Below are 16,233 nucleotides of genomic sequence, written 5' to 3' on the forward strand. Positions count from 1 at the left end.
ACAAAGCAAAAGTGAACATCCTTACTTGCACTGTTTGTCTTCTATGAGACCCGATGTTTGAAGAACATGACATGACATGAAAGCCCTTATGCAGTATACATATATATATATATATATATATATATATATATATATATATATATATATATATATATATATATATATATATATATATATATGTGTGTGTGTGTGTGTTCATTTATAATTTTTTGTGGCAAGTAAAAATGTTAAAGTTAAAAAAAAAAAAAGTGTTGCAACAGTACAACACACTTTTTGATTTTTATGTTAACCATATTAGAGAGAATATAACATGGAGGTCTTTGAGAAAGATGTGATCTTAAATTTTTTTTTTTTTAAAAAAGTATAATTGCTTTATAGGTTTATTCAGATGCATCACACAAAGACTTGCTATTTTGAAATTCTAGTGAGATCACTCCAGATGCCGATGATGTGGTAAGAAAGTTTCTTGAGAAGTGAAATGCTGCCTAAATTTCTGAAATAACAAGTAATCTGACATGATTCAGAGTGAAAGAGATGAAAATGAGGAACGTTTAAAAAAAAAAGAAAGTGCCATATTAGCAGTGAATGACTCAGCAGTCACATGATGGCAGCTGATTTTGTAAGTGCCGTGTATCAATACTGGTTTACTGTTTTTAGAAACTCTTTATTTGTAGTTGATGAGTTTTTACTGTCATACTTTAAGAGTTGGGGGAGCAGCTGAACAGTTACTGGTACTGCAGCTTCACCTTGTGGTTACTTAATGTAAACATCCCAAGATGGAGAGGTTATATTCCCAAGTGTTTTTTGTTTTCTCAGGCAGCCACACTTCACCACTAATTGAGTGTGGCAGAAAGGGTTGTGTTGAATGTCACATTCATTCTTTTCTTTGATTGGCATCTTTTATGCTGTCCTTATATCCAGCATTTATTGTATCATTTTGCTAGCATATACTGTACTTAGTCGCACGCCTAAGTGACCGTTTCAAAAATTCAGGAAACTCAAAATACAAGAGAACTCTTCGGTTACAGTAATAACACTCGGGATACTGCCAAATTTTGTTGTAAAAAGGATTTTTTCACTTCTGATATAAGCACACTTATAATAGGTTATCTAAACCCAATGTGAACTGAGTATCATTTTAACTCTTTAAACACACACAAAACAAAATTTTGTGATGTGAAATCAAGATTTACTTGTTATCTGAGTTCACACAGTCATGCTATATTATACATATATTACAGATACCAGTGGTTGAAGGGGGACCACAAATGTTGCCACACAAAACAATGACTTTATTTTCAGTGACTTCTGAGCACAAATGATTTTTTTTTTTAAAAACAGCTGCATCACTGTGGTTTGAGATATACTGAAACCCGACCACAGAAACTCTACGAATAGTTTTGTGCTTCAAAAAGTTTGATTACGATGGCTTCGTGGGGCTGCAGTCTGAGACTGTAGAGAGATGTGGACCCAAAACGATCCATCCCTGTGCTGGCTACAAACAGCCCGGCATCAGGCAAGCTCGAGGCCCAGGCAGGATCCAGGCTTTGAGGCTGAAACCCGAAGTTGAGCAGAACAAGGAAGTGGACACAACCCCAGGAGCGTAGAAAGGCAAGAATTGGGGGAGATAAAGGAGAGGAAAGAGAGGAGTTGGAGGATGACGAGGTGTTGAAAGGGAGGAAGGTGAAACTGCCATATTGAAGCGCTTCTTCTCTGGCTTTGGAGAAGCTGAGGGAGGAGAAGAGCTGAAGGGCTGCACGGTTCATTTTGCCCTTTTCCTGAGGAAGAGGGGAGGATGGCGACAAATGTGAGAAAAATAAATACAATATGCCCCAAATACTGCAACAGCTTTGCAAGAGTTCCAACTGCATTTGTGAAAAAAAGTCAAAGAACAAATCTTATTGAGACATTTTTAGAGCACAAGCTAGCTTCATACTGAGTGTTTGGTATCTAGTAGCTCGTCCATCTCTCTGTGAGACATGCAAATTTTCAGTGGCGTATAATACAAGCTGCAATGTTTCAGATGACATTGTTAGCGGTTAAAAATAATTCATCAATCAATTTAAAGTCTCAAACAAGGCTTTACCTTTGTTTTCTCCATGTCTTTATCATACTGGATTGCTGGTGATCCTGGCAGAGTCATCATCAACACCAGGAGTAACTTCTTCAGTTCCTGAGATGCGTTGCCTCCAACCTGTTAAAACAATGGAGAGAGTGACCATATAACTACTAACTTTCCAAACCAAAGCTGAAAAAATAAATATGTAATGAAAAGTAGTGCATAAGAGCTGCGGTTTTTAGTATCTTTGTCGCATCTTTGTAGTCTGATGCTTGTAAACTGTCACATAGAAAGTTGACTAAGGCTACGTTCACACTGCAGGTCTTAATGCTCAATTGCGATTTTTTGATCAAATCCGATTTTTTTGTCTGCTCGTTCACACTACAAATAAAATGCGAGAACAAACGCTCTCTAGTGTGAAACCTCAAAGCGGCCCACATGCGCAAAAGAAGATGTCACACACAACACGCTCTGTTTCGATCCAGACCAAACAGTGTTGTTTGACTGATGGCCCTAATATAAAGACTTGTTTCGGTCTTTACGTTTCCCAATTTTGTTTAAGTTATAAAGTTATTTTGTTATTTACATATGGCCTAATAATTATCCTTATTGCTGTTTTAGAGAGGAGCGGTGCTTCAAAGGATAGTTGCAGACTTCTGTCAGAATCTGCAGATTATACAGTACAAATAAAATGTTCACATTTCTCCAACATTGTCTTCCCAACAGTTTCACTGGATGGCCAGGAAGGGTTCATGATGTCTTCTCCGGCGCTGATAATTGGCGTCTGTGTTGTGTCAGTGGCGTAAAAGACGGATTTAATGCGACATGACCGTTCAAACAGCAGTGGCTTTCTAAAACATCAGATATGTATCGGATTCAGTACCACATACGAAAGTGACCCAGATCGGATTTGAAAATATTGGATTTGTGCCGTTCACACTGTCACACCATGATCGGATATGGGTCGCATAGGGTCAAAAAAGTCGGATTTGATGCGCTTTCGCCTGCGGTGTGAACGTAGCCAAAACGAACGTTAGGGCTGAGCTGTTCAGTCAGAAACAGATAATACCACTAGATTAAGCAATATGTGCATTAGCTTTTCTGACATTTAATAACACAAATAACAGGTTTGCTTATAATGGAAAAAAATGACTTGATGCAGTCAATTAAAATAACTGTACAAGGATTTTAGGAAAATTTGCAAAATCTGTAAAATAAGCATTTTTCTATCAAAATGTACAAGAATCTTATAGAGAAATCTTACTGTCCAGCTGGGCCATATATTATCTCCTCTTGTTTGTAGGTGTCTCTCTACAGCATCAGCCACTTCCTGTGCAAACAGTGGGTGATGTGAACGAGGGAGAATGGACCTCATGACCACATCCACCAGTGTAACGTTGACCTGACCGGAGCCATTTAATGGACGCAGAACATCTGCCGTCTGTTTAACCACGACAATCCTGAAATTAAACATTTTTTTCCAGCAATCCTTGAGCTTCCTTTATAACATAAAAAAACTCTGTATTTACATGCATAACAACACCTTTCCTCCTCGGGACTACTGAATTCCCCAAAGACACGTCTCCACTCCAGCAGAGTCTGAAAAGTACACATTTAATTGGGAAAACTGAGCCTATGGTAACGCCACTTGTAGCTAAATTCAAAACTAGTCAATATCATTTTACCTTTTCTGAATATGCTGCATCAGTGTCACAGATAACAAAACCTGCCACACCTTTTTCCAACCAGAAGTGGAGTGCACGCTGTAGAAAGAATATCCATTTCATATTTTATGAACTCCTGACTGAGTGCATGATCAGAAAGCAGGTTTTACCTGTGTGGTAGCTGAGAGGTTTCCAGTTACATCCTGAAGTGCCAACAGATCCCGTTTACACAAGTCAAGCACAATTTTAAGACCTGCAGGACCAGCATGAAGCCTGTTAATCAGTAATAAAGGCCCATAAAACCACGTCTGAATACCATTTGCAAAAAAAAAAAAGTTCTTTACTCACCTGCTTTGCGGCTCACTGAGCAGATGTTGTATCCAAGCCAGTGGAGCAAAGTTTTTATCAGCGGCAGTGAGGTTTAAAGGAAAGACCTCAACATCAAACACACCCTTCAGGATTAGAGCCCCTATACCCAAAGACCTGAGGTAGGGAAGCTGCTCATGCATTGCTTAAGAAAATACATATCAGAAAGAGTTACTTATTTTTAATCAGAATGCCATGATATTCAGTTTCCTCATGTGATGGGTTTGCATTCATGTTTATTTCAGTAGAGCTGTTATTTATCATTTATATCGAAGAACATGTTGCGCACAGATGCTCATGTGGGATTAGAAAAATGTTTTCTATTTTCAAAGCAAAAGCAACAGCACTTTCTCAGACTCTCATAACTTGATACAATCGTGTGGTAGCCCACAGTATTAATCACACAGTCAGATTAAGTAGTTATCAGCACAGAGATGAACCCAGTGCAGCTTTTGGCCTCACAGTAATAGTGAAACTGTTTAACTAAAAGCAATAATTGGTACAAATACAGCCACGCTTGCACATTGCATTTTTGGGTACAATAACATTTGTGTGGTTTTAAAAGCCGTTATTGGCCCTACCAACATAAATGCGGTGGACAAAATAATGGAAAAAATGGTTTCAATGAAAACTGATGACTGCAGCTTTCCTGTTGTCGTGACTGCCAGGAAGCAGGTAGTTAAGTGATGGTGAATGAGGTGCATCTAAGGTTGTGCACGCTGCAAATTTTGATATAGATCAGATACCATGTGTGAATGTTTGTGTGAATGGGTGGATGACAGGATGTGTAAAGCGCTTTGGGGTCCTTAGGGACTAGAAAAGCACTGTACAAATCCAGGCCATTTACCATGTAATTACGGGGCCAGTGCCTTTAACTTATAAAAGCAGCTTGTGCATCATGACTGAGATGAATCATCAATTTGTAAATTCTGAACTAATTTTGATCAGTCACTGTGATTTTCACTTTCCAAAAATAATCAGTCAAAGCAAAACATTTTTCAGTTTCTCATGTATTTTGAAAATGGGGAACTGGAATGTAAATGTGTCCGTCTAATTTGGGCCAGGCTATACAAAGATTCAGACATTTTTCGTAGTGCATGTTTGAAGTCGTCCCCCCTCCTCCATTTTCAAAAAACAAACATAAATAAATAATTTACCACAGTTTAGTGGTCTAAAATTGAACTGAAAGGATCGAAGCAAAGTATCTATCTTATCGTGCTAATATCAAGTCAAGTCAAGTCAAGTCAACTTTATTTGTCAATTCTGCCACATGTACAGGACATACACAGAATAGAAATTGCGTTACTCTCAAACCCTAGTGATTAGAAAAATGCAAATAAAATAATTAAAAAGTAAAAATTTAAATAAATACAATACAATTTTACGTATAACAAAAAAAGCTATGCAATATACAATATACAATATTCAAGTAAGAAGGCATAGTGGTGCAAAATAGGCAAATAGTGCAAATGGAGATTTAGTAGTGTACGGTAAGAGATAGTGTAACAGCAAAGTCTTATGAGGTAATTCCAGTCCAATGCTCCACAAAGTGACTGGAGCAGGCCAGTGAGTGCGTCAGAGAGTGTGTGTGTTTGTGTGTGTGTGACAGAGTTCAGTGAGACCGTGGTGGAGAAGAGGGGAGAGGGGGGCAGAATCGGGAGGGAGTTTAGCTTCCTGACAGCCTGATGGATGAAGCTGTCCTTCAGTCTGCTGGTCCTGGCCTGGAGACTCCGCAGTCTCCTCCCTGACGGCAGCAGCTTGAAGAAGCTTTGCATTGGGTGCAATCGATCCAATATCAGCGTCGGAATAGAATCTATCGATATTTGAATTGATCACCCACCTTTAAATTATCCATCATGTCAATTTTTTAAGCATAGAAATATTAAACCCAAATTTCAGCATTTTGTTTCGGCGCGTCCTACCGCACATGCCCTCTGAACCCTCGGTCTGCGCCTCCGTCCACTGGTCGGCCTGCAGCTGATAGAACACAGACTCCTGCCACCATTTCAAGGGCGTCGCAACCGGCCGGGGGCTCTTTATTATGATGGCGATAGAAGTGGCAAGTATGGTGACCCAGGCGAGCCAGAACAGCAGCACCAGGTAACAGCGCACTTTCCTCCAGGCAGGCCCAGCAGCTGCCTCGAGCTCCTCTCTCGTCATTGGCCTCCACAGAGAGTCGGACTCCGGAATGAGCAGAGGGCATGTCTCTGAGGCTCCCGGCGGCACACTGCTATAACCCACATGCCCTGCGTTCACGGGCATCTCACGCTGCTGCAGGTAGATTAAGGGGATTATTTTAACTTTAAATGAACATTTAGACACTCAAGCCGAAGCACGCAGAAGCTGTCCAACTGTCGCTTAGGTTTTCTTTGGACTCGCTAAGTTCGTCTCTTTCAGTAACTCGCTGTTTCCACGCGACACTGAGCACAAGGCAGCTTTGTAATGAGCTGCACCTACCTGCCGGACTCAGGTGCAACATTTAATCTGACACACAGTCCTGTTGTCCCACTTTCTTACAGTGGTGGCGCAGTGAGGGACAACGAGTGTCCTTGTTCCCCTAAACAAGATTAAGCGTTTGGAGAGGGGGGCAGCACAGGAAGGACTATTCAAGATTTAATTTACTGATTATTTCACATCATTCTAGTTTGTCTTTTTTCAACACTTTTATTCCCTCGTGTACTCTGTGCTACTAATTGCTCGTGGGCATGTTTCCTCTTGTCCTTAGCTGTGCCTCCATTAAATTAATTTCACTGGCAGTGATGGAAGGCAGAATTAACAGCTCTGAGTCAGCGCATGCAGCTCTGATGAGCTGAAACTAAAATTAGTTGAATTCTGGAAAATTTTATTCTTGCAGCACAAATTCACAACAATGGTCACTTCAAGGCACTTTACTATAGTAAGGTAAAGACCCTGCATCGTAATAGAGAGACAGCTCTTGGTGGCAGTGACACATTAGGGGGTTTTGGGGGGATTTTACCATTCCTCTGTTGCAACTCAGACAGGAAACTAGTAAAAACAGAAATGATTTTCTGAACAGATTTTCCTAGAAAGTCTGTACCTTTAAAATATGCTCAGATGATTTCTTTTATTTATAAGATCATATGTATAAGCCGATCCTCTTTGTTTATAACTTCTCTGCACTAGAGGCTGTAGCCATCCCAGCCAAGCAAACACTTCTGTAAAAAGTGATATTTCTGAAAATTCCAGTGTTGCCTGTAAAAACGACAAAATCCACTGAAATTGGAAACAATTGCAGCACCTGAAGGAAACAGCTGGTGAAAGTTTCCAGCCAGTGGTTCATACCCAAAGCTGCTTAACTTCCTGCCGTGAGGCAACAGAGTCATTTTAAATCAGTTTAAATGAACTTAAATGCCACAAAACCCAGTTATTACTCACATTTTATATATGGTAGTTTCTTTGTGCCTTCCTCTCAGGTGCTTTTCTTCTTCTTCTTCTGTACCTCTTCTTGTTTTTTGTTCTCTCTTGTTATGTTTGTCCAAACAAGTGTTCAAAGCTGAGGGATGCTACCCTGAGCTGAAAATTTCCAGTGATTCGACTTGTCAGGAGTGAGGAGATGTGAAGGAGGAACAGTCCAATAAAAGCTCTGCTCTGGGAGTTAATAAAGAGGTGCCGGGCCACATCACACCCTCGCAAAAAAGTTGGGTTTTTTTGAAAGCCTAAGTTAGGATAACACTTATATTTTAGACTCTATATGTGAGAGATAAAATATTAAGTGTTAAAGTAAAATAATTGTGACTGTCTATAATTTGAAAGCTGTACACATGGAGCAAACTAAGCTAACTGTGCAACAGATCCACTGGCTAAAACTCCACTGCAATTTGAAATTCACATTGACGTAACACATCACACCCGCCCTCTAAAATGCTGTAGATCTTAGAAGTAATGAGGCAGATGTGCTAATTCCCAGAAACCTCTCATCCTCTTCATCCAGTTTGGTCCTCTAACCCCCCCCACCCCCCCCCCCCACCCCACACACACACACACACACACACCCACCCACCCGTCTTTCTCCTAACCTCTCCTTCATTCTTTATCCTTTTGTGTCTCTCGCTCTGGCTTTCCTCTCTCGTGGCATACGCTTATGTTGATGTAACAAGTTATTGCCATCTGTGTGACCTTTGCTCCATGACAGCACCATGCAAACTGATTGTTTACCGAGAGATACTGTGGTCCATCACAAATGTCAGATCATTTGTTTTCCTCATATGCAGCTTGTATACAATATCACATGGCAATGTAAATGAGCTGCATTACACAGACGCTTCCATGATGAGCAGATAACTATCAGTGTCTGACCAGGCACTGTGTGGTTAAATAATATCAAATACTCCCTGGATAAGCAATAGAAAATTGATGGGCAGACCCACTGTCATAAAGTACAGTACTGTACACAAGTCATGAGTCACTACACTACACTACACATCTTAGCGTTTTGCTAGTAAAATGCGAAGCTGGTGCAACAATTTATTGAGACACGCAAATATACAAATATTGATATAAGGCAAAAACACAGTTCATTCTAACAAGCTTGATAGTCAACATTTGCTATGACCCTCTTTTACACATGAACTTTTTTAGTCAAGCGTTCTTCTGATTTCTTTAAGTCGTGTTCAGAAATAGTTCTGCAGACCTGAAGGACATTCAAAGCTCTTCTTTGGACCTCGACTGCCTTTTTGTTTTGTCCTGTGTCAAGATGATTTCACACTGCTTCAATAATCTTGGAGTCCATGAGGCCAGTCTATGACTGACACTCATCCACTGTGTGTTCTTCTGTCCACTGGCCATTGGTAGTGTGTTTGAGATCATTGTTGAGCTAAAAGAAAACGTTGCCAATCATACACTTTCCAGATGGTATTGCAGGGTGAATCATAATCTGATGATAATTTTCTGTGTTCATAATTCCATCAATTTTGAAACAATCCCCAGAGCCTCCACTGTGGTTTACTAATGGTTGACAGTCACTGTTGTATCTCTCTCCTGACCCATTCTAAGCATACTGTTGTAATTTGAACCAGAAATTTCAAATTTGGATTCATCACTCTGTAAGAGCTGATTCCTTCCAGTTCTTGTGTCATTTGGCACACCTCAGCCTTTTCCTATAAATGGCTTCTTCAGGGCCGACCTTCCACTGAGGCCATTTCTGATGAGTCTTTGGCGACAGCAGATGGATTAACTCAAGTACCAGATGTGTCTCTCAGATCCTGGTGGACATTTTCTTATTTCTTAAGGACGTAACTTCCAGATACTGTTCATCTGCTGTAGGTAGTTTTTCTTAGAGGTGTTGCCACTTTTTCTTTTGTCCTCCACAGTTGTCCAGATCCATCAAATCTTTACAGAAACAGAGATCTCTATGCTAAGATATGCCAGCAAGTCTTTATGAATCACATCGTTGCTGCAAAAATACTATTTTGCCAGTCAAACTGCGGTATCTTTGGTATTTTCTATAGATTCAATTAAAGAAATACGAAGAAATTATGTGGAGTGGGGTTTTTTTGTTGGTTTTTTTGCCTAATGACACAATTTTAAAATAGTTTTTTGCTAAGTTCTTGTGTGTAGTGACAACACTGTTTCCCTAGGTTAGGCGACCTTTTTTATGCTTGAATGATTCATAGGTCAGTGTTAAGTGGCTTAACAAACAGCCATGAAAGAGCTGGACTGAAAAACCGTGAAAAGCAGCCAATGTTCAAATAAAAGCTTTGAAAGATCTCCAGAAAGCCCAGAGGACTATTGCTAAAGACCACGGAGGTGCTCAAGACCTTTGCTCAAGACCTTTGCACATTAATATAAATTTTTTAGATAAAAAGTGTCACCCAGCCACCCACCCTCCCACCCCAAGTGAATTAAATATAAATAAATAAATAAAAACACATGCAGTGGATGTATCATTTTGTTCCTCCATATTTAATATGATTTGACCAGAAAGCAAATATGTGTGGCTATACCCAAAAACAAATATACCCTATACCCAAAAACGTTACTTAAAGAATTGTGCTTAGTGTGGTCCACATCTAAGAAGTGTCTAAGCTTTCTTCATGATGTTGATTCTTCGTGGCTTTAGTTTGAGTCTTCCTCTGATCCTTCAATGTCCTGAAATGTCACAAGACAAAGACATAGTTATTTCAGACCCGGTAATGCTATAAAATAGAAATTCTATTAAGTTGTTTTGTAATTATCATTATTTCCTTCTGAGACTCGGATGAAATTATTATTTTTTTGATTATTCTGTTTCAAGGAAACACATTTTAAACTTGTTATTTATTTATTTTTCATCTTCTGTTCCTGGAAGTGGACAATAAGTCTTGTTTGATCACCGAATGCTATGATGTCTGAGTGAGGCCTAAAGATATTTTACTCGGAACTGTGGAAGTGGGATCGTGCTCAGAGCTGTCAAGTGATGAGGGGGAGGAGAACCAGACATCAGTGCAAGAAGGTTAAAAATTACGATGGAGGGCATACCGACTTTTGGGGCACCTGAGAAGTGGTAACATGACAACACTTCTTCTTCATTATGGATGAGAAGTGTTGCACAAGCTAGACCTCTGAAGTGGTGGGATTTGAATCACTGTCTGTCTCCAAGAGGATCATCATGTGAAGGGAATCATCTTTCCATGGCAGCCTTGTTACATTCTGTTTAAGAGAGGTGTCACTTCAGAGACTCTTCAGCTCATGTATTAGTTTGATGGACTCCCTAATCTTGAAAAATTGGTTAAAACTAGGAAATGGGAAATTCGGTTATGTAGGCAAGGCAAGGCAAGGCAAATTTATTTGTATAGCACAATTCAACAACAAGGTGATTCAAAGTGCTTTACAGAGACATTAGACATGTATGATGTCATGTGGTGACCACAGATATAGTGCAGAAGTTTTAATGCCACCTTTAGAAATAACCATCTCTCTCTTGTTTGTGTGCTCCTTTTTTCTAAATAATGCCGGGTTGCCTGTTTCCTGTTTGATGTAATCAGAGGAGCTCCTGTTTCAGGGTTGTGGGCAGTATTATTCTGTTTTCTTGTTTCATCCTAAAAATAAAATTTCAACCCAATTTCTGTATAGTTGAAATCGAATTGATCCTCAAAAGCTGTTATTTCCTCCTCTGAGATTTTAACCTTCCTGCTCTGATGTCTGGCTTTCCTCCACCTAATCCCCTGACAGAAATAATTCTGACTCCCCTTTCACAGTTCTGACTTCATTTAATTCTCTGCTTCCTGAAGTAATGACTTAGGTCAGACACTGAAGACACTGAATCAAAGTTTTGTTTTGCAAGAGGTAAAATTACTGTGCATTGCTGAAATCCTGCTAAATGTTTCAAAAGAATATGGAAAATATGGAAACTGCAATTTCCGTCATTTTAAAGAGAAAGTCTGTGTGCTCTGTTAGCTCAACCCCCACAATGTTGTATAGAATAGAAAGCTCGGGATTTCCCCATGACAGTACAGAGGGAGTCATATAGATTGCATAAATGGGCTTGATGTAATGGTCTCAGACTTATGTACCAGACAGAGGACAAAAAATGATTGCTGGGTTTTAGGAGGAAAGGTTGCACTAAATAAAACTGGGATTTGAGCAAAAAACATTAAACATACTGTCACAGAAAGTAAACCTGCAAGTCTTCATACTTCAAACTTAAACTAGAAGGTTGATCAGTCACAACAACAGCTAGTTGCAACCATATGTGTTTAATTTTAAAATTCCAAAATTTCATTCTGTTCATCTGGATGTGGCGTTCTCAGTGGGAGAAATCCACAACTTGTGGTTTGGTTAATGTCGAGAGAAATCCTGCCCTCAGATTGTCCTGCTCTCTGGAGCCTGTTATCCCTACTTTAAGGTTTTCCAACTGTAATGTGACAGAAGATAAACATCCATAGATCTACCAGCTTTTGTGACATTTCTTATGCGTGTCTTCTATGCATTACCATAGGCTCCTGAGTCCTTAGAGCCATGATGTGTTTCTGGTATGCTGAGATGATACAGTCTCGCCTGCAAAAGTAGAAACACTAAGAGTAGGTATTTGATTCTCCAAAAGTAATTACACTTCAAACACATCAGTGTTGGCGGCGATTCGTTTGCTCACTTGCTGGTGATTCCTCCTCCTGGGGGCAGTCCCGGCATCTCTTCTGCTGCTAGGAATTTGATCACATATAGAAGGTCAGGGTCCTCATCTTTGCACCTCATCATCTGGATAATTTCTGTGGAGGTCAATGAGTAAAACAACCTGCTTATAAAAATGGAAATTAAGAGCAATCTATTTTAGCATGAAGCAGGAAAGTTATCAGCAGTACCTTCCACTTTCATATCAATTTGTTGCTCAAGCTCTGCCTCTTGTTGCAGTGCCTCCTGTGACACCTGGGGGGCGCCAGGGAAGCAGACAATGATGATGCTGATGTTATCCAAGCTGCCCTGCAGAGGGAGACAGAGCACTTTGATGCAGATCGAAATAAGAGTAGAAAGTTACATGTACTTAAATGCTATCTGAGGTTCTTGTATTTTTTCCATGTCATGGGGAAAAAATGTTTTTTGGCTTTTTTTGTGATGTCACATTGTAAACTACATATTATAGCTTGTAACTCTGGAAAAATGCATCCTGGAAAGTTATTGCAGTGTTATTGCCATCATCCTGTTGCCTATGAAGTGAGGCTCAGTGTGTACTGGAACATGCAGTTATTCAGCAGGTACAGTAAAATAAATAAATAGCGCCCCATCGTAGCCGGGATAAAGTGTCTGAGCCAGCGTCAACAGCCTCACATTCAGGCCTAATCCCAACCATGTGCGGCTTTTCTTCCCTCCAATCTTGTCCCCAGGATTCCTTAATACAGCTATTTATAGAGTATGGATAGTAACTAAAAAGCATTAAGAAGACCAGCAGGAGTAATCTACTTACGTAACAAGTTGTTAGCATTAAACCTCCTCACAGAGACTCTCCCCACCACCACCCCCCTCTTAACGTAAAGCTTGCCATTCACAAATCCACCTGTGGTAACTCTGAGTCTTACTGAAAGGTCCAGTGTGCTGAGTTTGAAGTAAACAGAAGGACTGCTAAGATAAGACCTCGCGATGATACACATGTGTTTGGGAATTAAGCAGTTCAGTTTAAAATTTTATATATGTACATATATATATATATATATATATATATATATATATATATTCTTTTAGAACATTGCAAGTCTGAGTGCTTCTATTCACAAAGTGCTTCACTGTTACTGTGGATCTTGTGGCCTGATTTCTCACCTTATAGAGGCAGAGATCAATGACTTGGGTACAAATCTCTCTCAGGTCATCGCACACCTGCAGACGGTTGCGTACAAAAGCACACAGTTCTTCATTTCCAATGGCATCCCACACACCATCGCAAGCTAGAATTAGGAACTCGTCTTCAGGCGTCCTCTCCAGCTCGTACACCTCCGGCTCCGGAGACACGAGTTGCTCCGTCTGCGACCTCCAGTCCACCTCCTTGAAGTCAAAGTCTCCCAGTGCCCTGGAAACAGCCAGCGAGCCATTGATTCTCTGCAGGGTCACCGAGCCTCCGGCGTTCTGGATCCGCTCCTTTTCTCTGGGGTTGAACGGCTTGTGGTCTTCGGTGTAGAAGACCACCTGGCTGTCATGGCAGAGCAGAGTGCGGGAGTCTCCGCAGTTGATAAAGTAAATGTGGCGCGGAGAAATCAGCACACCTGCTGCAGTGGAGCCACTTCTGTCCCAGTTGTCCTGACGAGCCAGTTTGTGCATATGACGATCAATGTCTAGGAAGCCTTCGCGTATCCCTTCCTTTACTTGCTCAGGATCCTCGTTTGTTTGAATCCCACCTGTTGGAAAAGAGGGACAATCAAAGATAGATGTTTGGCTTGTGACATTTTACATTTAACTTTTAATGACACAGAACAAGTTTAGAGAAAGTGCACTGGAGAGACAAACATTACTGAGCAGTACTGTAGCTGTGAGCAAACGTGAAAAACTCAATGTAGTTTTGTTTTTTCTCCCTGTAGAACTGCTGGGTTGAAATTACATGTTTAAATAAATTCAGTCCCTGCGATGTTTCAAGTGTTTCTAAAAGCATCTAGAATTTTTGATTTGAAAAAAATGCATACTGTAGTGTAGTGTGGTGTTTTATTTTTTTAAATTCACTTTAAGTAATGCACAGTGTGCTGTAACCCTTAAGTCTCAATCTTTTATAGCCTTTATTAATCAGCTCTTAATTAGCTATTTTGTGTTCCTAAAGTAATTTAATTGACCTGTTTATCAAAGGATTTGTTTTGGGACTGAAAATACACATGTTCTGCTAAAGTATTTAACTTGCCAGACCGCTTCTCCTTTGCATGATGTTGCTTATTTTATTCTTTAAGAGGCTTTGGTCCTAAGCAAACTACAGCGAGTGCATTTCAAGTCTGAATGTTAATTATTAAAGCCACAAAAGACTGGAAGCGTTTTCCTGTCAAACAAGTAAAGTAAGAACATGTTTGGGGCTACTTTGAAGGTGTTTAGATATAAATATAAGTTTCTAAAAATCTTACATTTTGATTCAGAGTCGGTGGTTAACACGTACCTGCAGCCAGGATGTGATCCAGCAGGTGTCTGGCACAGTACTGTGCCACTGTGGTGCCTGCGTGTCCATCAAAAACAGAAAAGTAACCCCAGTCTCGCAACTCTGCTCTCAGCTGGGGCATACAGGCGTGGGCATCCTCCATCTGAGCCCTCCACCCCTGCATGCTTGCCACAGCATAGTTCAACCCCACAGGAGATCCCCCCTCAGACACATACTTTTCCAAAATGGGATGCTCCAGGTACGGGCTGGGTATTCCGTCATCTTCATCCAAGTTGTCCTCCTCCCCAGGCCCTGTCTCCCTGGATCCTCCTTTGAAGAAGAAGGTGACCATCTTCTCTGTCTCTTTCACCAGCTGTCGGAGGAAGGAGGGAACCTCCACGTTGCTCGCCCGGCGTGCTGTCCTCATCACTCCACGGAGTCTGTGCTCAAGCTTCCTGCTCGACTTGGCGGCACCTCGTCTCCTCCGGGTGCCCCTCCTCCGCCCCTGTGTTTTTCTCAACAGGTCCAGTGCAACAGGTAGGTTATAACCCTCTTCCCCCCAAAGCAGGGGAAGCAGGTAAACTAAAATTGTTTTTACAGTGAAATCCGGTTAAATGAAACACTGCGTTAGTTTTCTATTTAAAAACACCAGGGGCATATTTTTTTAAAATCCTGCGACTTTCTTGTAGAGAATCCTCCCTCGTCAAGACCTGGTTCTCACTGTCTGTGGGGTTTTTTGTTTTGTGTTTTTTGTCTCCCTCTCTCTCTTCTTTTCTTCTCACTTTATCAACCTGGCACTTCTATTGGCTCATCTATTTCCATGGATTTATCTCCTCAATTGGCCCCACCCACTCCCTGTCCTTCTTCCTCTACCTCTGACTGTGTAGTACTGGCTCTGTAGGTAATGCTGGATTATCACATGGCCAGCATGCCAGCACAAGAGTCCTGTGTCTGCACACATGCATGGATTATAACTGGGACATTTAGCAAAACACTGACAGAGCCCATGATCAGTCTTGCACGCCTGTGGGAGATTAACATATCTGACGATCTTTAGAGAGAATTTTTGAGTGACTCATGAATCCTATTGTTTATTTGTTTAGGGATCATCACAATACCCTGTGAGGTTGCCAGTGTTGTCCATAAGTCAGTCTATAAATGTTCTTAATTTGCTTGAAATTTGATTATTGGAAAAAAATCATCTTAGTCATCTGTATACGTCATAATCTAGCTAGCACATTTTATTTGATAATCTAATTGTGTAAATGAAACACAAGTTCAATTCAAGTGATTAAAAATATATATCGCACTAGGTTCAACGTGCCTCATCATAAAGACCAGTGAGCTCTCCTGTTAAACAAGGGAAATCACTGAGAGCTCAAAAAGCCACGTAGCAGACTTTGAGATGAGCGCTGTAAATAAAAATGAGATATTTTCATTTTTCGTAAGGTTTTCTGTAACCACTTATCTCTGTTTAAGGTCAAATAAAACTTAAGTAGAACTTATTTTTGCATGCAGTTATTTCTTTTAAAATGTCAGGAGGCAAATTGGTGGATTTAAAAATGATCACAACTGCAACAAAACAAAATCACTGGCAAATATCATTGTGC

General features: G+C 40.4%; 2 protein-coding genes across 2 annotated transcripts; both read right to left on the bottom strand.

Annotated features, from left to right (window-relative positions):
* Positions 1-1,167: 1,167 nt before the first annotated feature.
* LOC113035837 (amino acid transporter heavy chain SLC3A2) lies at positions 1,168-6,563 on the bottom strand. Its single transcript, XM_080289216.1, has 8 exons — positions 6,012-6,563; positions 4,072-4,234; positions 3,894-3,996; positions 3,745-3,822; positions 3,603-3,658; positions 3,324-3,519; positions 2,087-2,194; positions 1,168-1,778 (listed from the first exon to the last, which is right to left on the bottom strand). Exons 1-8 carry the CDS (start codon positions 6,349-6,351, stop codon positions 1,389-1,391), a joined length of 1,434 nt encoding a protein of 477 aa, XP_080145342.1. The 5' UTR covers positions 6,352-6,563; the 3' UTR covers positions 1,168-1,388.
* Positions 6,564-9,992: 3,429 nt separating this feature from the next.
* On the bottom strand, positions 9,993-15,396 carry ppm1na (protein phosphatase, Mg2+/Mn2+ dependent, 1Na (putative)). The gene is made up of 6 exons (XM_026191598.2): positions 14,645-15,396; positions 13,336-13,907; positions 12,387-12,504; positions 12,179-12,293; positions 12,021-12,084; positions 9,993-10,197 (listed from the first exon to the last, which is right to left on the bottom strand). The coding sequence occupies exons 1-6, from the start codon at positions 15,048-15,050 to the stop codon at positions 10,165-10,167; spliced, it is 1,308 nt and encodes a 435-aa protein (XP_026047383.1). The 5' UTR covers positions 15,051-15,396; the 3' UTR covers positions 9,993-10,164.
* Between the last annotated feature and the right edge of the window lie 837 nt (positions 15,397-16,233).

Source organism: Astatotilapia calliptera, chromosome 14 (assembly GCF_964374335.1).
Source record: "Astatotilapia calliptera chromosome 14, fAstCal68.1, whole genome shotgun sequence".
Classification (NCBI taxonomy): Eukaryota; Metazoa; Chordata; class Actinopteri; order Cichliformes; family Cichlidae; genus Astatotilapia; species Astatotilapia calliptera.